The sequence below is a fragment of the Dendrobates tinctorius genome, unplaced genomic scaffold (genome assembly GCF_039654945.1).
Source record: "Dendrobates tinctorius isolate UK_male_01 unplaced genomic scaffold, ASM3965494v1 ptg000046l, whole genome shotgun sequence".
In the NCBI taxonomy this organism is placed as follows: domain Eukaryota; kingdom Metazoa; phylum Chordata; class Amphibia; order Anura; family Dendrobatidae; genus Dendrobates; species Dendrobates tinctorius.
In genome coordinates this window covers 80,570,881-80,594,895 of record NW_027361714.1, presented here as the reverse complement: position 1 = coordinate 80,594,895, position 24,015 = coordinate 80,570,881, and the positions used below count along the sequence as shown (strand labels likewise).

Below are 24,015 nucleotides of genomic sequence, written 5' to 3'. Positions count from 1 at the left end.
TTTAATTTTGTACCTCTTAACTTAGCATATGTTATTGCATGACATGTAAGTTTAATTTACTCTGTTTCTGCAGGTGACAGATATTGCTGATGCCATGATCCTAAAGCAACTTTTTGAAAATCTCTTTCAAAATGGAGTTGTTGTTGTAGCAACATCCAACAGACCGCCAGAGGGTAAATGTATTTAAAAGAAAATAATAAACTAATTCTACAGTTTGATTTTTGAGTTTTATAATATGCACATGTAGTCAAGAAAACATTAAATTAGATTTTCTTCTACGTGCAAACATTTATATATTAGTAGAAATGTAAAGCTATGTATATTAGTACATTACTGTTTAGTGACAGCTCAGTGAGCAAAACATTGAAATGCTGGGAGACTTCCCATTTCTCAATCCCACAAAAAATCTGTGATCAATTTTCAAGGAGCAGACAGACAAACAAAAATAAAGAAATTGTGCTAACCTCCAAGCAGAGATTAGGCAAGAATGGGTTGTCATCAGTCAGGATTTGGACCAAAAGCGGATATTCCAGCATGTCAGGGTGAAATGGCAGAAGTCATGAAAAATAAAGATAAAATAATATTGAGTTGTTGCATAAACCTGATATATTTATCAATAAAAGTATTACTACTTATGAAATTATTATAATTGTAAAGAAAAAGGAGAAAGAGAGGTCGCAATCCAAACAGCAAAAAAAGTGAGAAAAATGTATTCCATGCCAAAGGTACACAACGTTTTGGCTCAAGGTGTGAAAGGCTATGGAATACATTATTCGCATGTTTTTTTCGCTATATTTGGAGTGCAACCGCTCTTCCTCCTGTATTTGGTCATTATCAATTTTTGCAACGTATTTGGAGGACCACACCCACATTTTACAAAACTATTGCAGCTCATTTTTTTTTCCTGTGTACAGTGGGGAAAAAAAAGTATTTAGTCAGCCACCAATTGTGCAAGTTCTCCCACTTAAAAAAGATGAGAGATGCCTGTAATTGTCATCATAGGTAGACCACAACTATGAAAGTCAAAATGAGAAAACCAGTCCAAAAAATCACCTTGTCTGATTTGGCAAGATTTATTTTGCAAATTATGGTGGAAAATAAGTATTTGGTCACCTAAAAACATGCAAGATTTCCGGCTCTCACAGACCTGTAACTTCTTCTTTAAGAGGCTTCTCTGTCCTCCACTCATTACCTGTAGTAATGGCACCTGTTTGAACTTATCAGTATAAAAGACACCTGTCCACAACCTCAAACAGTCACACTCCAAACGCCACTATGGTGAAGACCAAAGAGCTGTCGAAGGACTCCAGAAACAAAATTGTAGCCCTGCACCAGGTTGGGAAGACTGAATCTGCAATAGGCAAGCAGCTTGGTGTGATTACCTCAACTGTGGGAGCAATAATAAGAAAATGGAAGACATACAAGGCCACTGATATTCTCCCTCGATCTGGGGCTCCATGCAAGATCTCACCCTGTGGGGTCAAAATGATCACAAGAACGGTGAGAAAAAAAATCCCAGAACCACACGGGGGGATCTAGGAATGACCTGCATAAAGCTGGGACCACCATAACAAAGGCTACATGCCATCAGTAACACATTACGCTGCCAGTGACTCAGATCCTGCAGTGACAGACATGTCCCCTGCATAAGCCAGTACATGTCCGGGCCCCTCTGAAGTTTGCTATAGAGCATTTGGATTATCCAGAAGAGTATTGGGAGAATGTCATATGGTCTGATGAAACCAAAGTAGAACTGTTTGGTAAAAACAAAACTCGTTGTGTTTGGAAGAGACAGAATGGCAAGTTGCATCCAAAGAACACCATACCTACTGTGAAGCGTGGGGGTGGCAACATCATGCTTTGGGGCTGTTTCTCTGCAAAGGGACCAGGACGACTGATCCCGTGTACGTGAAAGAATGGATGGGGCCATGTATCGTGAGATTTTGAGTGCAAACCTCCTTCCATCAGCAAGAGCATTGAAGATGAAACGTAGATGGGTCTTTCAGCATAATAATGATCCCAAGCACACCATCAGGGCAACAATGGAGTGGCTTCGTAAAAAGTATATGATGGTCCTGGAGTGGCCTAGCCAGTCTCCAGATCTCAACCCCATAGAAAACCTTTAGAGGGATTTGAAAGTCCGTGTTGCCCAGCAACAGGCCCAGAACATCACTGCTCTAGAGGAGATCTGCATGGAAGAATGGGCCAACATACCACCAACAATGTGTGCCAACCTTGTGAAGACTGGCAGAAAACATTTGACCTCTGTCATTGCCAACAAAGGATGTATAACAAAATATTGAGATTAACTTTTCTTACTGACCAAATACTTATTTTCCTCCATAATTTTGCAAAATAAATGTTGCCAAATCAGACAAGGTGACTTTTTGGATTTGTTTTCTCATGCTGACTCTCATAGTTGGGGTCTACAAAGGGCCGGACTGGGACTGAAAATCAGCCCTGGCACACCAACCAAAGCAGCCCACATACATTTTAAAAAAATAAATAAATTGTGAGGATGTCTTTTTCAATACAACCTTTTCTCTACAGTTTGATTAATCAGAAATATCTGGGGAATTCTACAGATTCACAGAAACACATTTTCCATAAAACAGACGTCTTTAAAGTATGGTCCTACAGGATAAATTCACAACACATTTTTGGTTGCAGGTTTGCGTGCGGTAATTCTGCTTCATGTTACAGTACTATCAAGGTGGATTGCTCTAACGTGAATAAACCTTAATACAAAGCTACCATTTGTAATTATATTAACATTGTGGAAAAACAAGTGTTGAGGCATTAACTGTGAGGGTGTCATGTGACCCCGCTACCTCCTCACTACTACCAGAGATATCACCTCAACCAACACCGGAACTGCTGCAACCCACCATCTTGTAGCATGTAAGCCCAAAAGGGCAGGATCCTCTCTCCCCTCTGTATCAGTCTGTCATTGTAAGTTTGTTTACTGTAAGTGAAATCTGTAATTTGTATGAAACCCCTTATCATTCTCATGTACAGCACCATGGAACCAATGGCGCTATATACCGTATATACTCGAATATAAGCCGAGATTTTCAGCCCATTTTTTGGGGCTGAAAGTCCCCCTCTCGGCTTATATTCGAGTCATATACACCAGGGGGTCAGAGGGGGGGCGGGGGTGTCAGGTCATACTTATCCTTCCTGGCGCTGTCTCTTCAGCCCCCAGCTTCTCCGCGATCTCCCTTCCTTCCTTCAGCGGTCACATGGAACCACTCATTAAACTCATTGATATGCGCATATTCATGAGTTTTAATCAGCGGTACCATGTGACCTCTGAAGGCAGGAAGGGAGATCGCGGAGAAGCTGGGGGCTGATGAGACAGTGCCAGGACGGGTAAGTATAGCAATACTCACCTGTCCTGCGTCCATGGCTGCTTGCTGCTGTCTGGCACGTCATCTGTTAGTGACGTTCAGACAGCAGAGGGCATGGTGACGTGGTTAGTAGGCGCCGCGCCCCCTACAGTCTGAACGTCACTGACAGATGACGTGCCAGACAGCAGCAAGCAGCCATGGACGCAGGACAGGTGAATATCTCAGGTGCCAGCAGTGACACCGGCACCTGGCCCCAGGGACGGAGAGGTATGTCATTATTTTTTTTTTTTTTTTTATTTATTTATTTTTATTTTTTAAGTGCGGCAGCATATGGGGCCATAATCTATGGAGCATCTTATGGGGGCAGCATATAGGGACATAATCTATGGAGCATCTTATGGGGGCAGCATATGGGTGAATAATCTATGGAGCATCTTATGGGGGTAGCATATGGGGGGCATAATCTATGAAGCATCTTATGGTGGCAGTATATATGGGCCCAATCTATGTAGCATCTTATGGGGCAGCATATGGGGGCATAATCTATGGAGCATCTTATGGGGCCATAACCTTAATGGAGCAGCATGTGGGGCATATTATTCTATGGAGCATCTTATGGGGCCATTATTAACCTTTGTGCAGCATTATATGGGGTGTATTTTATATGGAGCATTTTATGGGGTCATCACGAACTGTATGGAACATTATGTCGGGCTCCTGATTCAAAATAGATATTCAAAAACATTTAACCTACTGATGTCTCAATTAATTTTACTTGTATTGGTATATATTTTTATTATTTAAAATCACCAGTAGCTGCTGCATTTTCCACCCTAGGCTTATACCCGAGTCAATAAGTTTTCCCAGTTTTTTGTGGCAAAATTAGGGGGGTCTGCTTTTACTCTGGTCGGCTTATACTCGAGTATATACGGTAAATAATAATAATGCGTTTGTGGGAAAAATGTGTTGGCATCATGCTTTATGGTGGCCATTAATGGATTATCGTAATGAGTGAGAACACTAAGGGGGTTCAATAGGGAAAAATGACTTTGTAAGTGCTACTATACATGTCCCTCTCCCTGCCTTTAAGATCTGGGAGATACAGACTTCTGTGACTGCAATGTGACCCCACTGACATTTTTTAGTTTTGTAAGGGGAAACCCCAATTGAGATGTCTACTAGGCCTTTCTCACCGACATGGATTATGGCGTGTGACACAATGATGGACAGGTATGGTATATTATTTTTTTTCAGAAGAACAGGGGCTTTGGTGGAATTAGGCATTAGGCGAGTATAACCGTTTTTGTTATTTTTAAATAACTGTGTTTTGTTTTATAATAAAGGATTTTTATTTTATAAGTATATGGAGGTACTGGTGTATACACAGGTGCTGTGGCTGATATATACAGGTGCTGGGGGCTGGTGTATATACATCAGCCTCAGCACCTGTATATAAATCATCACCAGGTCCAGCACCAGCCGACTGAGACCAGCACCTCCTGTATATATATCTTCACTAGGTCCACCACAAGCCCACTGAGCCCAGCACCACCACCTGTAAAGCCCCAGCCCACCACCAACTGTATATATACAGTTGTGGCCAAAAGTATTGACACCCCTGCAATACTGTCAGATAAAACTCAGTTTCTTCCTGAAAATGATTGCAAACACAAATTCTTTGGTATTATTATCTTCATTTAATTTGTCTTAAATGAAAAAACACAAAAGAGAAAGAAGCAAAAAGCAAAACATTGATCATTTCACACAAAACTCCAAAAATGGGCCAGACAAAAGTATTGGCACCCTCAGCCTAATACTTGGTTGCACAACCTTTAGCCAAAATAACTGCGACCAACCGCTTCCGGTAACCATCAATGAGTTTTTTACAATGCTCTGCTGGAATTTTAGACCATTCTTCTTTGGCAAACTGCTCCATGTCCCTGATATTTGAAGGGTGCCTTCTCCAAACTGCCATTTTTATATCTCTCCACAGGTGTTCTATGGGATTCAGGTCTGGACTCATTGCTGGCCACCTTAGAAGTCCTCCAGTGCTTTCTCTCAAACCATTTTCTAGTGCTTTTTGAAGTGTGTTTTGAGTCATTGTCCTGCTGGAAGACCCATGACCTCTGAGGGAGACCCAGCTTTCTCCCACTGGGCCCTACATTATGCTGCAAAATTTGTTGGTAGTCTTCAGACTTCATAATGCCATGCACACGGTCAAGCAGTCCAGTGCCAGAGGCAGCAAAGCAACCCCAAAACATCAGGGAACCTCTGCCATGTTTAACTGTAGGGACCGTGTTCTTTTCTTTGAATTCCTCTTTTTTTCTCCTGTAAACTCTGTTGATAATTTAAAAAAAAACTATGTTGATGCCTTTGCCCAAAAAGCTCTACTTTTGTCTCATCTGACCAGAGAACATTCTTCCAAAACGTTTTAGGCTTTTTCAGGTAAGTTTTGGCCAACTCCAGCCTGGCTTCCAGGGGAAGAGTCTTGAGGAGATCATTTGCATATTCCAAGTGCCTTCTGGGATAAGGGAAGAGTCTCCGCGAGCTCAACGATCACTGGGTTTTGGCCGTTGCAGCTGAAAAGAGGAAATCGGAAAACCAGGGGAAGAGGCTTGAGGAGATCATTTGCATATTTTGGCTCATCTTTCATCATTTTTAAGAAATCTCAATATGGAAGAGGCCAGGAGCCATTTGGCGAGCTGCATTTCTTGCTACATGTTCACAGACTTACCAGTGGAAAAACCAAACTTCACATGCCACAAATGCAAGCTTGTGTCCCTGTTGGAGGAAAAGTTGCAAAATCTCGAAGAGAGGTTAGCTACGTTGAAGATCATTAAGGAAGGTGAAGAGTTCTTGGACAGAGCAGAATTATCTCTTCATGTTACAGAAAGAGAAGAAATTCGAAGTGCACCTGAAGAAACAGAGGAATGGAGACATGTGACCCAGAGAAGCAGGAGGATCAGGAGACAGTCAGCACCCATACTGCTCAGGAACCAGTACCAGGCTCTCACGCAGGAAAACGATGAAGAAATACATCAGGATAAGACTTTGCCAACAAACAGCAACCTTGTACGCCTTCAGAGTGCTCCTGGATGGAGAAAGAAAAATGTTGTGAAGAAGAAACGGAGAGTGGTGGTCATGGGGGATTCCATGTTGAGAGGAACAGAGGCCGCTATCTGCAGACTGGATATAACTTCAAGAGAAATGTGCTGTCTTCCAGGTGCAAAAATTAAAGATGTGTCTGACAGGATATCAGGACTCTTCAGACCTACAGATGACTACTCGTTCCTGCTACTACATGTGGGGACAAATGACACCGCAAGAAATGACCTGGAAACCATCTGCAGAGACTTTGAAGACTTAGGCAAGAAAGTGAAAGAACTGGGAGCGCAGGTGGTCTTCTCTTCCATCCTCCCAGTGGATGGCCATGGAACAAGGAGGTGGAATAAGATTCTGCAGGTGAACAACTGGCTACGTCGATGGTGCCGTCAGCAAAGATTTGGATTTCTGGATCACGGAGTGAATTACTTACAGGATGGACTACTTGCTAGAGATGGGGTGCACCTTACGAAGACTGGAAAGCATGTATTTGGAAGTCGCCTTGCTACACTTGTAAGGAGAGCTGTAAACTAGAACTACATGGGAAGGGAAGCAAAAGACCAGAAAAAGCCATACACCTGACAAATGCTATTGAGAACTCTGCTATTAGAAGTGGAAAGGAAGAACAAAGACAAAAGAATGTAATTAATAAAAATATTGGAGAAAGAGAAACCTATCACAAACTAAAATGTTTCTATACTAATGCACAAAGCATGGGCAACAAACAAGGAGAATTGGAACTACTAACACAGGAAAAGAAATATGATGTCATTGGAATCACTGAAACTTGGTGGGACAATACACATGATTGGAATACAAGACTAGAAGGATACAACTTATTTGCAAGAAACAGACTTGATAAACGAGGAGGGGATGTCGCATTGTATGTTAGAAACGCGTATATCTGCACAGAGATTGAAGCTTCAGAGACTGGGAGTTCTGTGGAAACTGTTTGGGTAAGAATACAAGGACAGAACAATGGAAAGGACACCATTGTAGGCATTTACTACAGGCAGCCTGTGCAAGCTGAAGACATGGATGAACTCTTTATGCATCAAATGGCCAAGTTCTCCAAAAAATATGACATAGTTGTCATGGGAGATTTCAACTATCCAGACATTTGTTGGGAATCTCTCTCAGGCAAAACTAACAGGTCAAGGAAATTCTTATCCTCTCTTGCTAACAACTTTATCTTCCAAAAGGTAGGGGAGAAAACAAGGGGAACTGCTGCTTTGGATCTAATCCTTATAAACAGGGAGGAAATGGTTGAGGAGGTAAACGTGGCTGGGACCCTAGGAGGTAGCGACCATGCTATTTTAGAATTTTGGATAACTATAGGCAGAAGACCTGTGAAGACTCAGACGTCAAGGTTAGATTTCAGAAAGGCAGATTTTAAGGGATTCAGAAAGAGAATTGGAGGGATCCAATGGCTGGTTATCCTTAAAGACAAAAATGTCCAGGAAGGATGGGAAATCTTGAAAAATGAAATTCTCAAAGCACAGTTGTTAACAATTCCGAAAAGAGGGAAGAATAGGAAGCATTTTAGGAAACCAGGATGGATGAACACAGAACTTAAGCACATGCTAAAAAGGAAGAAAAAAATGTTTATAAAATGGAAAGAGGGAGGCATATCTAAAGAAGAATATAATGCTGTCTGCAGAACCTGCAGGGCACAAATCAGATTAGCTAAAGCTGACAATGAATTGAGGCTTGCAAGAGATGTCAAAAGCAATAATAAAGGATTTTGAGGATGTCAAAAGTAAAAGAAAAGTCAAAGATGCTATAGGATTTTTACAGGGTGAAAATGATGAAATGGTAAGACAGGATGTTGAGAAGGCTGAACTTTTAAATTCCTATTTTGCATCTGTTTTTTCTCAGAAAGGAAATGTAACATCAACTGTTCTTCACTGTCCTATTAAGGGAATAGAAGAATCCAGGATATCTGTAAACAGAAAGATAGTGAGGAAACACTTAGTTAACCTAAATGAATTCAAGTCTCCAGGTCCAGATGAATTACACCCCAGTGTACTGAAGGAGATAGCAGAAGAAATTTTTGAACCCCTCTCCATAATCTTTGAAAATTCTTGGAGAACAGGAGAAGTGCCAGAAGACTGGAGAAGAGCAAATGTTCCTATCTTCAAAAAGGGGAAGAAGGTGGACCCAGGCAACTATAGGCCGGTGAGTCTGACTTCTATACCAGGAAAGATCTTTGAACAAATTATTAAACAACATGTATGTCAGTACCTGGATAAGAATGAAGTGATTAAACAGAGTCAGCATGGGGTTGTAACTAATAAGTCTTGTTAGACTAACTTAATTTCCTTCTATGACGGAATCATTGATTGGGTGGATCAAGGAAATGCTGTAGATATAGTATATCTTGACTTCAGCAAAGCATTTGACAAAGTCTCTCATACAATCCTTATTGAATAAATGACTAAGTATGGAATGGACAAGGCAACTGTTAGGTGGATTCATAACTGGCTTAGTGATCGGACCCAAAGAGTGGTCGTAAATGGCTGCACATCCAGTTGGAAGAATGTCTCAAGTGGGGTACCACAGGGCTCTGTCCTGGGCCCTGTATTGTTCAACATCTTTATCAACGATTTAGATGAAGGAATTGAGGGTAAACTGATTAAATTTGCTGATGACACAAAGCTAGGAGGGATAGCTAATACTAGAGAAGAGAGAGGATTCAAAAAGATATAAATAAACTGGAGAAGTGGGCAGCAACTAACAGAATGGTTTTTAACAGGGAGAAATGCAAAGTACTACATCTTGGCAATAAAAATGAAAAAAGCATATACAGAATGAGAGGAATAGGGCTAAGTGACAGCACATGTGAAAAAGACTTGGGTATACTAATAGCTCACAGACTGAATATGAGTCAACAGTGTGATGCAGCAGCAAAAAAGGCAAATGCAATTCTAGGATGTATTAACAGAAGCATACAGTCTAGATCACGTGAAGTCATTATTTCCCTCTACTCCTCTTTGGTCAGACCTCATCTGGAATATTGTGTCCAGTTTTGGGCACCACATTTTAAAAAAGACATCAACAAACTGGAGCAAGTTCAGAAAAGAGCGACCAGAATGGTGACCGGTCTGCAAACCCTGTCTTATGAGGAAAGGTTGCAGGATTTGGGAATGTTTAGTTTTCAAAAGAGAAGACGGAGAGGAGACTTAATAGCTGTCTACAAATATCTAAAGGGCTGTCACATTGTAGAAGGATTAACTTTATTCTCATTTGCACAAGGAAAGACTAGAAGCAATGGGATGAAACTGAATGGGAGGAGACACAGATTAGATATTAGAAAAAACTTTTTGAGAGTGATCAGTGAGTGGAACAGGCTGCCACGAGAAGTGGTGAGTTCTCCTTCAATGGAAGTCTTCAAACAGAGGCTGGACAGACATCTGACTGGGATGATTTAGCGAATCCTGCTTTGAGCAGGGGGTTGGACCAGATGGCCCAGGAGGTCCCTTCCAACTCTACGATTCTATGTCTCGGGGTAAGAAGTGGGGTCTTCCTGGGTCTCCTACCATACAGTCCCTTTTCATTCAGACGCCGACTGATAGTACGGGTTGACACTTGTACCCTCGGACTTCAGGGCAGCTTGAACTTGTTTGGATGTTAGTCGAGGTTCTTTATCCAACATCCACACAATCTTGCGTTGAAATCTCTTGTCAATTTTTCTTTTCCGTCCACATCTAGGGAGGTTAGCCACAGTGCCATGGGCTTTAAACTTCTTGATGACACTGCGCACGGTAGACACAGGAACATTCTGGTCTTTGGAGATGGACTTGTAGCCTTGAGATTGCTCATGCTTCCTCACAATTTGGTTTTTCAAGTCCTCAGACAGTTCTTTGGTCTTCTTTCTTTTCTCCATGCTCAATGTGGTACACACAAGGACACAGGACAGAGGTTGAGTCAACTTTAATCCATGTCAACTGGTTGCAAGTGTGATTTAGTTATTGCCAACACCTGTTAGGTGCCACAGGTAAGTTACAGGTACTGTTAATTACACAAATTACAGAAGCATCACATGATTTTTCGAACAGTGCCAATACTTTTGTCCACCCTCTTTTTTATGTTTGGTGTGGAGTTATATCCAATTTGGCTTTAGGACAATTCTTTTTGTGTTTTTTCATTTAAGACAAATTAATTGAAGATAATAATTCCAAAGAATTTGTGTTTGCAATCATTTTCAGGAAGAAACTGAGTATTATCTGACAGAATTGCAGGGGTGTCAATACTTTTGGCCACAACTGTACATTATATCATCACCAGGTAAAGCCCCAGCCCACTGAGCCCAGCACCTCCTGTATATACATCACCAGGTAAAGCCCCAGCCCACTGAGCCCAGCACCACCGCCTGTATATATATCATCACCAGGTCCAGCACCAGCTCACTGAGCCAAGCACCTCCTGTATATATATCTTCACCAGGTCCACCACAAGCCCACTGAGCCCAGCACCACCACCTGTAAAGCCCCAGCCCACTTAGCCCAACACCAACTGTATATATACATTATATCATCACCAGGTAAAGCCCCAGCCCACTGAGCCCATCAGCACCGCCTGTGTATGTGTGTGTGTATGTGTATATATATATATATATATACATATATATATGTGTGTGTGTGTATATATAATCACCAGGTCCAGAACCAGCTCACTGAGCCAAGCACCTCCTGTGTATATATATCATCACCAGGTCCAGCACCAACCCACTGAGCCCAGCACCTCCTGTATATACGTCACCAGGTATTTTAATATTAAAGCCCCAGCACCACCACCTGTATATACATCATCACCAGGTCCAGCACCAGCCCACTGAGCCCAGCACCTCCTGTATATACATCACCAGGTAAAGCCCCAGCCCACTGAGCCCAGCACTTCCTGTATATATATATCATCACCAGGTCCAGCACATCCCACTGAGCCCAGCACCACCACCTGTATATACATCATCACCAGGTCCAGCACCAGTCCACTGAGCCCAGCACCACCACCTATATATACACACATCATCACCATGTCCAGCACCAGCCCACTGAGCCCAGCACCTCCTGTATATATATCACCAGGTCCAGCACCAGCCCACTGAGCCCAGTATCTCCTGTATATACATCACCAGTTAAAGCCCCAACCCACTGAGCCCAGCACCAACACCTGTATATACACATCATCACCAGGTAAAGCCCCAGCAGACTGAGCCCAGCACCGCCTGTATATATATTATCACCAGGTCCAGCACCAGCCCACTGAGCTCAGCACCACCTGTATATATATCATCACCATCTGCCTTACTGCCCACTGCAGCCCAGCAGCACCTGTATACACCAGCCACCCACCCCACTGAAGCCCAGCATGACCTGTATACACCAGCCAGCCACCCCACTGCAGCCCAGCAGCACTGTAGATACCAGCCAGCCACCCCACTGCAGCCCAGCAGCACTGTATATACCAACCAGCCACCCCACTGCAGCCCAGCAGCACTGTATATACCAGCCAGTCACGCCACTGCAGTCCAGCAGCACTGTATATACTAGTCAGCCACCCCACTGCAGCCCAGCAGCACCTGTATACATCAGCCAGCCACCCCACTGCAGCACCTGTATATACCAGCCAGCCACCCCACTGCAGCCCAGCAGCACTGTATATGCCAGCCACCTCACTGCAGCCCAGCAGCACTGTATATATACCAGCCAGCCACCCCTCTGCAGCCCAACAGCACTGTATATGCCTGCCAGCCACTGCGGCCCAGCAGCACTGTATATACCAGCCAGCCACCCCACTGCAGCCCAGCAGCACTGTGTATATACCAGCCAGACACCTCACTTCAGCTCAGCAGCACTGTATATACCATCCAGCCCACTGCGGCCCAGCAGCACTGTATATGCCAGCCAGCCACCTCACTGCGGCCCAGCAGCACTGTATATGCCAGCCAGCCACCCCACTGCAGCCCAGCAGCACTGTATATATACCAGCCAGCCACCCCACTGCAGCCCAGCAGAACCTGTATTCACTCAGTCACCAGGTCCCAGACCCATCCGTCACTCTAATCCTGGCAGCATCCAGTGATTATTGCAGGCAGGCGAATGTAGGCCAGATGTCCTGAGTCTCTTATGATACGTCAGTGCTGCAGCCACAGCCTGGAGCAGGAGTCAGGAGAGCAGAGCGGCTCTCTCTTCCCACAAAGAACGTCCTGACTGCAACAACAGACGTTCTGAACCCCTTCCTGTGCCACTGACTTGTGGTGAGTGATGATGCAGCTGCTGCTGCCAGCGCGAGCCTGTGTAAAACCGCCGTGGCCGCAGATTTAAAGGGCCGGCGGCAAAAATTTAAAACGGGCCGGTGACTGCATCGGCGGTGGCCAGATGAGTGGGTGCTGCCTCTCCAGCGGCCCACAGAGTCGCACACATCCCGGCCCAGCGGGAAAATGCCCGGTTGGGCAGATTATCAATCTGGGCCTGGTTCTACCTATGATGTCAATTACAGGCCTGTCTCTTCTTTTTAAGTGGGAGAACTTACACAATTCATGGGTGACTAAATACTTTTTCCCCCACTGTACAGTGGTGTGAAAAAGTGTTTGTCCACTCCCTGATTTCCTATTCTTTTGCATGTTTGTCACACGTAAATGTTTCGGATCACCAAAGACATTTAAATATTAGACAAAGATTACACAAGTAATCAGAAAATGCAGTTTTTAAATGAACGTCTTTGTTATTAAGGGCAAAAAAAAACAAACCTACAGGACCTAGTGTGAGAAAGTGATAACTGGTTGGTTCACCCTCAGCAACAACAACTTCAATCAAGCGTTTGCGATAACTGGCAATGAGTCTTTTACAATGCTCTGGAGGAATCTTGCCCACTCATCTTTGCAGAATTGTTGTAAATTAAGCCATAGGAAATCAGGAAGGGAGCAAACACTTTTTCACACAACTGTATATGTACTTTAATCACTATTACACCGAGTGCAAGAGCCAATTTCAAAATTTTAACAATGCTGCGTTTCAGAGAACATTATATTTTAGCCCATAACATGAAAGTAAGGTTAATATAATTTTCATTACAAAATCTTCAGTTTTATTCAAATTAGTTGATGCAATATCAAATACACCCCACCTCAAAAACTAATACATCTAATATCTTGTATGACTTCCATGATTTTTAAGGACAGCATCAAGTCTTCTAGGCATGAAATGAACGAGCTGATGACAACATGGAGTCAATAGTTCACAATATAATATATAGTTAAGCATTTTTTTTATTATGTTGTGCAAAAAACAGGCATAGAAGTATACACAAAAACAGGAAGTGTAAAGCAAAGACTCGGGTATTTGTGGCTGGTGATCCATGTATAGGTAACATGGAAGGACTGAATGGATCCTTTATATATGCAATTAATCCCCTAAAATGCTGTTGCGTAAACAATATTGAAATGTTAATAAAGTTAAAGTTAATACTATCAATCCAGCCAAGTAGTTAAATCATTCAGAACATAGTCCAATTGTAGCTGCAAAGATTATCTTCCTAACTACATTACTAGGAGTAAGGTAATCTATATGACCTATGCAAATATCTGCAAGTGATCTTCATAAATAGAAAAAAATATATAAAGTGCTCTCAGTGAGAGAAACAAAATAGGAATCTTGTGGGTATGAGACCTTTTAATGGCTAACAAATAATAGTGAATGATGTTACAAAGCAAGCTTTCGAGACAACGTACGTCTCTTCATTAGGCTGATATAACCAAATATTTGAAGAAACCTTAATAGCCTGATGAAGGGACGTAAGCAGTCCCGAAAGCTTACTTTGTAACATCATTCACTTTCATTTGTTAGCCATTAAAAGGTATCACACCCACAAGATTCCTATGTTGTTTCTCTCACTGAGAGCACTTTTTATATTTTTTTTTTACTGGCTAACACAGTACCAAACCACTTTTTTTCGTTTTTCACAAATAGAAAAGACATTTCTTACCCATATCTTCCTGTGTGGAACACCATGCCTGCAGCCCCTACAATTAGATTGTATGATAAATGATTTAAGCCGTTGGCTGGATATATAGCATTATCTTTGTGTCGGGAAGGGTTGAAACATATACACTGGTACCTCTGGTAGTTTTTCTCGCAGTATGCATTTATTGGAGAAGAAAATTGCAATCTGAAAAGAGGCTGAAGCTCTCCATAAACCTTAGACTAATGTCCGCCGCACACTCCAATATCGATGGGTTTGGCCAACACTGTTGGGTATGGGTGCGTGGACCAACTGATCATCGGAGGACATGCCAATCTAGCGTGTCTGATTGACGACTTCTGATCGCTTTGTTCTCCCAGAGATGAGCTGCCACCTGACATATCTGTCAGCTACTTTCTCGTAAAAAACACAAGGTACTCGGCTGGACAAGTCCTCCTGTGTGTGGGAGAGTCAGGTGAGATGGCTGTCGGCCAAATGATTAGTTGAAGCATCATCCTTGAATGTGTGCGGTGGGCTTAACACAGAGTACAAATTGTAATGCATCTACAAAGGTGTCTTGGGGATATTCTATGGTGTATTGTCTGAGCTTGAGCAGATTTGTGAATATGTAAAGAGCTCAATTTCCTACATTGTACTCAATATATCATTTTCCTTAAATGTGGTCTCTCTAACACAGAGTTATAGGGTTCTTTCTTCTTAGCGATGATACTGTTAGATATAAACACTCCGTCTCCCGTGACAGTATTTGGGCTACCATCGTTTAGAAAACATTCTTAAAAGAAGATAGCAAGTTACAAAGTGAAACCTGATCTTTCATAGTATTCATTAAACAATAGGATTTTCATAAGCGCTGTATGAAAACAGCACAAGTTTTACATTCCCTTTTATATTCTTCTAGTTCTCAAATAATAGCTTTATAAACCTTGCAGATAAGATATTCTTGATAGTTGAAGATTGGAGGAGAATGGTGTACTTCATTACCTTTGTAATTAGCATCATATTTAAATGATAGAAAAAAAATCTCATCTTAAGATTAATCAATACAGTCTTCTTTCTTAAGTGTCATAGAGCAACTGTGGTCTCTCAAACTGAAATACTGAATATATTATGTTCATTGTATTTTTTCATAGATAAAAAGTTATTTTGGGTGTTTCAATGTAGCCAACATCAATGTACGGTATACAAATGACGTAGGAAATACTGTGTGCTGGACAGTATGTTTAAAGGGAACTTTTATTTCTCGGGCTTTCAGTCATAAAGACGTGCCAACAAGGCCTCAGTCCTCATAGTGAGCGGCGTTTGTAATCACACCCAGGCACTGACTGACAACCAGCTCTGCATCAGTCAATGTCAGGTCGTGGCTACAGATGCTGCTTACTATGCCAGTGTTCTCCAACTCCAGTCCTCAAGAGCCACCAACGGTTCATGTTTTCAGGATTTCCTTAGTATTCATAGAATCATAGAATCATAGAATCGTAGAGTTGGAAGGGACCTCCTGGGCCATCTGGTCCAACCCCCTGCTCAAAGCAGGATTCGCTAAATCATCCCAGTCAGATGTCTGTCCAGCCTCTGTTTGAAGACTTCCATTGAAGGAGAACTCACCACTTCTCGTGGCAGCCTGTTCCACTCATTGATCACTCTAACTGTCAAAAAGTTTTTTCTAATATCTAATCTGTGTCTCTTCCCATTCAGTTTCATCCCATTGCTTCCAGTCTATTGCCTGGGTGATAATTGCAGTACCTGCACAGGCAATAATTCCATCACCTGGGCAATACTAAGGAAATCCTGAAAACATGAACCGTTGGTGGCTCTTGAGGACTGGAGTTGGAGAACACTGGACTAAGCGGTGACTGAACCGGCGCCATTCGCTCCTCTCATGACTAAGAGCCAGAGTCTGCCAGGAGGAATAAAGTTAATTTTCTACTGGTGGCTGAGCTTTCAGTGCAGTTTTAAAACTCCATTAACCTGTATATTGACCCCATATCTGCAGGTTAATAGCATTTTGGGGCATGAAAGGTTATTTTTAAAGCATATCTCCTTAATTGACTCTTGATATATATTGTAGCGGTAAGCACACATTTGCTTCAGAAGCTCATTAAGAAATTCTATTATACTTGACTAGGAAGGTGGCCCCGCAAACAGTCCTTATTCTTTGGTCGAAAAGGTGAACATTATAATTGATTGAGGTAGTCTGTGTTCTGGTTTTGTCCATTAAGCTGTGGTTTTTATTATAGAGTTATAGTGTTACTAATCCCAGTTCCCTAAATCTTCTACTTATTAGCTGCCATCTTCATCTTTTATTAGTGCCACTTTAGTTGGTCTTCAGCAGTTTATGATCTGCCAGATGACTCCAGTGTTTGCTGGCTGATCCAGAAGCCACAACTCTATGTAAGTCTATGAGAGCTAGAATGTGGCCAGAAGGAGGCTCTTATATACTTACTAGATGGTGGCCCGATTCTAATGCATCAGGTATTCTAGAATATGTATGTAGGTTATTTATGAAGTTTTAATAATAATGCAATAATGCACCCCCCAATCCTGATATGCATGGTCCTCTCACCCCCAATCCTGAATATGCATGGTACCCCTCCCCCCTATCTTGGTATGCATGGTCCCCTCACCCCCGAATCCTGATATGCATGGTCCCCTCACCCCCCAATCCTGGAATGCATGGTCCTCTCACCCCTCTTTCCTGGTATGCATGGTCCCGTCACCCCCAATCCTGATATGCATGGTCCTCTAACCCCCCAATCCTGTTATGCATGGTACCCCTCACCCCCCAATCCTGGTAAGCATGGTCCCCTCACCCTCCAATCCTGGGAATGCATGGTCCTCTCAAAACCCCAGGCGTGGTATACATGGTCCCCCTCACCCCCCTTTCCTGGTATTCTTGGTCCCCTCACCCCCCCTTTCCTGGTATGCATGGTCCCGTCACCCCTCTTTCCTGGTATGCATGGTCCCGTCACCCCCCTTTCGTGGTATGCATGGTCCCCTCATGCCCCAATCCTGATATGCATGGTCCCCTCACCCCAATCCTGATATGCATGGTCCTCTAACCCCCCCAATCCTGATATGCATGGTACCCCTCACCCCCCAATCGTGGTAAGCATGGTCCCCTCACCCTCCAATCCTGGAATGCATGGTCCTCTCAAAACCCCAGGCGTGGTATACATGGTCCCCCTCACCCCCCTTTCCTGGTATGCATGGTCCCCTCACCCCCCCTTTCCTGGTATGCATGGTCCCGTCACATCTCTTTCCTGGTATGCATGGACCCCTCACCTCCCTTTCCTGGTACCCTGTTTCCCCGAAAATAAGACACCGTCTTATATTAATTTTTGCTCCGAAAGTTGCACCATGTCTTATTTTCAGAGGGGTCTTATTTTCATGAGAAACATTCCAGCGCGCTCTACCCTTACATAAGGAACGTTCTGTAGCGTAAAACTAGTAGTCAGACATATAGACCGTTCAGCAGAAAAGCAGACAACAGATCAAAGTAACACACTACGGTACGGTACTGTAATTGCCTGACTCCCACACAGGGCCACAAAACATAAGGGCTCTAAAATGGCTCCCACACGCTTTCTGGACACTGTACCGCTACCGTAACAATCACCCACAGCAGTTCCTTTACCGTAGCAACCCCATCATCATTTTGCAGCCCCAAATATTCCCATCATCCCATTGCAGCCCTCATCATCCCTTTACAGTCCCCAATACAGCACCTCCATCATTCCATTACAGCCCCCATCATTCTACAGTACAGTATTGCAGCCTCGCATCATCCCACATCATCCCACTGCAGCCTCCCATCATCCCGGTATCCCACTGCAGCCTCCCATTATCACAGTATCCCACTGCAGCCTCCCATGTGTGTACCGTACACACACACACCCTTACACAGACACACACACACCCATACACAGACACACACACACACATACCCATGCACAGACACACACACACACTTTCACTTTCTTACTGGTTTCCTCCGCGGTGCTGCTTTCAGTGCTTTGGTGGTGCAGGAGCCCTGGGCCAATCACAGCCCAGGAACAATCAAAGGCTATGGATGACGTCAGATGGCCCATGGTTCCTGCGCTGTGATTGGCGCAGGGCTCATGGGCGGAGATCGGCACACAGTTCCGAGGCTGTGATTAACTCCTGCGAACAGCGCGGCTGCAGTGGCGGGCACCGGACATCGGGAGCGAGACAAGACTGCATGCCCCATGCACAGAACAAGGTATGCCTTATTTTCGGGGGGGTGCCTTATATTAGCAGGCACAGTGCTCCCCCTAGCATGCCTTACTTTTGGGGGGCGCCCTATTTACGGGGAAACGGTATGCATGGTCCTGTCACCCCCCTTTCCTGGTATGCATGGTCCCCTCACCTCCCTTTCCTGGTAAGCATGGTCACCCTCACCCCCTTATCCTGATATGCATGGTCACCCTCACCCCCCTATCCTGGTATACATGGTCACCCTCACCCCCTTATCCTGGTATGCATGGTCACCCTCACCCCCCTTTCCTTCTATGCATGGTCCCCCTTCACCCCTCCATTGGTGGTATACATGGTCCCCCTCACCCCCCTTTGCTGGTATGTATGGTCACCCTCACCCCCTTTTCCTGGTATGCATGGTCCCCCTCCCCCCCATTTCTGGTATGCATGGTCCCCTCCTCCCCCATTGCTGGTATACATGGTCCCCCCATTGCTGGTATGCATGGTCCCCCTCACCCCCCTTTCCTGGTATGCATGGTCCCCCTCCCTCCCCCCCCATTGCTGGTATGCATGGTCTCCCTCACCCCCCTTTCCTGGTATGCATGGTCACCCTCACCCCCCTCTCCTGGTATGCATGGTCCCCCTCCCCCCCATTGCTGGTATGCATGGTCCCCCTCCCTCCCCCCATTGCTGGTATGCATGGTCACCCTCACCCCCCTTTCCTGGTATGCATGGTCCCCCTCCCTCCCCCCCCATTGCTGGTATGCATGGTCACCCTCACCCCCCTTTCCTGGTATGCATGGTCCCCCTCCCCCCCTTTCCTGGTATGCATGGTCCCCCTCCCCCCCCCATTGCTGGTATGCCTGGTCCCCCTCCCCCCCATTGCTGGTATGCATGGTCCCCCTCCACCCCATTGCTGGTATGCATGGTCCTCCTCCCCCCCCATTGCTGGTATGCATGGTCCCCCTCACCACCCCATTGCTGGTATGCATGGTCCCCCTCACCCCCCCTTTGCTGGTATGCATGGTCCCCCTCACCCCCCCTTTGCTGGTATGCATGGTCCCCCTCACCCCCATTGCTGGTATGCATGGTCCCCCTCACCCCCCTTTGCTGGTATGCATGGTCCCCCTCACCCCCCTTTGTTGGTATGCATGGCCCCCTCACCCCCCTTTGCTGGTATGCATGGTCCCCCTCACCCCCCATTTCTGGTATGTATGGTCCCCCTCACCCCCCCATTGGTGGTATGCATGCTCACCCTCCCCCCTTTCCTGGTATGCATGGTCCCCCTCCCTCTCCCCCCCCATTGCTGGTATGCATGGTCCCCCTCACCCCCATTGCTGGTATGCATGGTCCCCCTCACCCCCCGGTTGCTGGTATGCATGGTCCCCCTCACCCCCCTTTGCTGGTATGTATGGTCACCCTCACCCCCCTTTCCTGGTATGCATGGTCCCCCCTCACCACCCTTTCCTGGTATGCGTGGTCTCTGTTAAAAAGAAAAAAAAAAGTGTTATACTCACCTTCCGACAGCCTCCGATCTTCTTTCCATGCGCCCTGCCTCGCAGTCCCAGTAATGCATTGCGCGAAACACCGCTGATGACGTCACACTCTCGCGAGAGTGATGTCATCTCCAGGCGCAAGGCATTACTGGGACCACAAGGCCGGGCGCGTGGAAAGACGATCGGAGGCAGTCAGAAGGTGAGAATAACATCTTTTTTATTTTAATTCTTTTTTACAGATCAAGGCCTGCCGCCCCATTGAGCGTCTGCGCCCGCCGCTGATTGGTCAAGGCCTGGCGGCCGCGACCAATCAGCGACCTGCGATTTTGGTTACAGACAGACATGATAAGATATATATAGATAGATAGATACAGTGGGGCAAAAAAGTATTTAGTCAGTCAGCAATAGTGCAAGTTCCACCACTTAAAAAGATGAGAGGCGTCTGTAATTTACATCATAGGTAGACCTCAACTATGGGAGACAAACTGAGAAAAAAAAATACAGAAAATCATATTGTCTGGTTTTTTTTTTCATTTTATTTGCATATTATGGCGGAAAATAAGTATTTGGTCAGAAACAAAATTTCATCTCAATACTTTGTGATATATCCTTTGTTGGCAATGACAGAGGTCAAACGTTTTCTGTAAGTCTTCACAAGGTTGCCACACACTGTTGTTGGTATGTTGGCCCATTCCTCCATGCAGATCTCCTCTAGAGCAGTGATGTTTTTGGCTTTTCGCTTGGCAACACGGACTTTCAACTCCCTCCAAAGGTTTTCTATAGGGTTGAGATCTGGAGACTGGCTAGGCCACTCCAGGACCTTGAAATGCTTCTTACGAAGCCACTCCTTCGTTGCCCTGGCGGTGTGCTTTGGATCATTGTCATGTTGAAAGACCCAGCCACGTTTCATCTTCAATGCCCTTGATGATGGAAGGAGGTTTGCACTCAAAATCTCACGATACATGGCCCCATTCATTCTTTCATGTACCCGGATCAGTCGTCCTGGCCCCTTTGCAGAGAAACAGCCCCAAAGCATGATGTTTCCACCACCATGCTTTACAGTAGGTATGGTGTTTGATGGATGCAACTCAGTATTCTTTTTCCTCCAAACACGACAAGTTGTGTTTCTACCAAACAGTTCCAGTTTAGTTTCATCAGACCATAGGACATTCTCCCAAAATTCCTCTGGATCATCCAAATGCTCTCTAGCAAACTTCCGACGGGCCCGGACATGTACAGGCTTAAGCAGTGGGACACGTCTGGCACTGCAGGATCTGAGTCCATGGTGGCGTAGTGTGTTACTTATGGTAGGCCTTGTTACATTGGTCCCAGCTCTCTGCAGTTCATTCACTAGGTCCCCCCGCGTGGTTCTGGGATTTTTGCTCACCGTTCTTGTGATCATTCTGACCCCACGGGGTGGGATATTGCGTGGAGCACCATATCGAGGGAGATTATCAGTGGTCTTGTATGTCTTCCATTTTCTAATTATTGCTCCCACAGTTGATTTATTCACTCCAAGCTGGTTGGCTATTGCAGATTCAGTCTTCCCAGCCTGGTGCAGGGCTACAATTTTGTTTCTGGTGTCCTTTGACAGCTCTTTGGTCTTCACCATAGTGGAGTTTGGAGTCAGACTGTTTGAGGGTGTGCACAGGTGTCTTTTTATACTGATAACAAGTTTAAACAGGTGCCATTACTACAGGTAATGAGTGGAGGAAAGAGGAGACTCTTAAAGAAGAAGTTACAGGTCTGTGAGAGCCAGAAATCTTGATTGCTTGTTTCTGACCAAATACTTATTTTCCACCATAATATGCAAATAAAATGAAAAAAAAAACAGACAATGTGATTTTCTGGATTTTTTTTTCTCAGTTTGTCTCCCATAGTTGAGGTCTACCTATGATGTAAATTACAGACGCCTCTCATCTTTTTAAGTGGTGGAACTTGCACTATTGCTGACTGACTAAATACTTTTTTGCCCCACTGTAGATAGATGCGGAGAGCTTGTGACTGATACCTCTGACCTCCGGTCAGTGAGTATTTGCAGTCACATGATGATGTCGTGGACTGGTATATCTAAGATTAGGGTCAGAGAACTTAGATCAGTAGCACCACTCCAGGGGTGATATCAAAAAATAAACACTAGAGTGGTGCTTTAAAGACGGTTCTAAATATCCATAATTAAAATAATAAAGAAATTTGCCCCTAAGTGGCCACTAAAAGGACATGACTTTCTAGCAAAAGTCTGGTCCCAACTTCCAAGCTGTGGGATGCCGGCATGCAAATCTGGACCCCATGGCTCTCAATGGCCACATCTGCTGTCAGATTGTGAGATATCGCATGTTATTGTGAGATATTGCTGTTCTGACTATGCAAGCGCCATTTGCCCTTTAAAGGGGTTGTCCAGTGTAAAACAACAAGTCTGCAGACACTCTGTGTGACTGTAAACTTGTGAATCCTCACAGAGCGCATGGACTGCACACTAAAAATTGACCAGTGTCAGTGCTGAAACGGCGGTCACATGACCATATGAATGCGATATGCACACTCCAGGCCAGAATCCGAGTAGATTGTTTCTGGCCTCACGCAATAATAATAATTACGGTACTTATAATAATTTTATTTCTATAGCACAAACATATTCCCAGCACTTTACATTTTAGAGTGGACTTTTACAGACAATAAAAGACATTACAGATTAACAATAATACATAAATGAACAGATACCAAGAGGAATGAGGGCCCTACTCGATCACTGGCTCGCTCTTGTCATCTGCACCTCAAAAACATTTCTAGAATTCGACCTTTTCTTACTTTTGACTCTGCAAAAGCTCTTACTGTTTCTCTTATTCATTCTCGTCTCGACTATTGTAACTCTCTTCTAATCGGTCTCCCTCTTTCCAAATTCTCCCCTCTCCAATCTGTCTTGAATGCTGCAGCCAGGATCATATTCCTCACCAATCGTTACACCGATGCCTCTACCTTGTGCCAGTCATTACACTGGCTACCCATCCACTCCAGAATTCAGTATAAACTTATTACCCTCACCCACAAAGCCCTCCATAGCTCAGCACCACCTTACATCTCCTCCCTTGTTTCAGTATACCACCCTACCCGCGCCCTCCGTTCTGATGACCTGAGGGTAGCATCCTCGAAAGTCCGAACCTCGCACTCCCTTCTCCAAGACTTTACACGTGCCGCGCCAATTCTTTGGAATGCACTTCCCAGGTCAATACGATTAGTCCCCAATCCCCACAATTTTAAGCGTGCCCTGAAAACGCATTTATTCAGACTGGCCTACCGCCTCAACACATTAACCTAATCTATCCCTGTGTGGCACAGCCAATAGTTTTACCATAACCAGATTTCCCGCATCATGTTCCCACATGCTTTATGCATCCATTAGCCCTCTGTGTTTGTACTGTTACACATTTAACATTATGGCTGGTCCATACAATCAGGGCAACTATTACCATCCACCTTTCGTGTCTACCTCTTTCCTCATAGACTGTAAGCTTGCGAGCAGGGCCCTAATTCCTCTTGGTATCTGTTATGATCTATGTGATTATTGTTATGCTGTAATGTCTATTGTCTGTACAAATCCCCTCTGAAATGTAAAGTGCTGCGGAATATGTCGGCGCTATAAAAATAAAAATTATTATTATTATTACTCGCAAGCTTACAATCTATGAGGAAATAGGGGAGACACGAAAGGTGGATGTTATAACCATGTCTTTCATTGTTCTGACCAGCCATAATGTAAGAAATTGGGTGTGAACCAGTTAACAACCAGTATGTGTAAAAGTACAGACACAGAGGGCTATTAAATGCATAAAGCGTGTGAGAACATGATTCAAGAATCCCTGTTCTGAAGAAAA

General features: G+C 44.4%; 1 protein-coding gene across 2 annotated transcripts in view; it reads left to right on the top strand.

Moving 5' to 3' along the window:
- Window positions 1–24,015, top strand: part of AFG1L (AFG1 like ATPase) — a 191,599-nt gene that overhangs the window by 113,002 nt on the left and 54,582 nt on the right. Inside the window, exon 6 of one of the 2 annotated variants that reach the window (XM_073576055.1) lies at window positions 74–173. The exons of the other annotated variant lie outside the window; for it this stretch is intronic. Coding sequence (XP_073432156.1) covers window positions 74–173 — 100 coding nt within the window. The remainder of the gene's footprint in view (window positions 1–73; window positions 174–24,015) is intronic. 2 annotated transcript variants of the gene reach the window in all.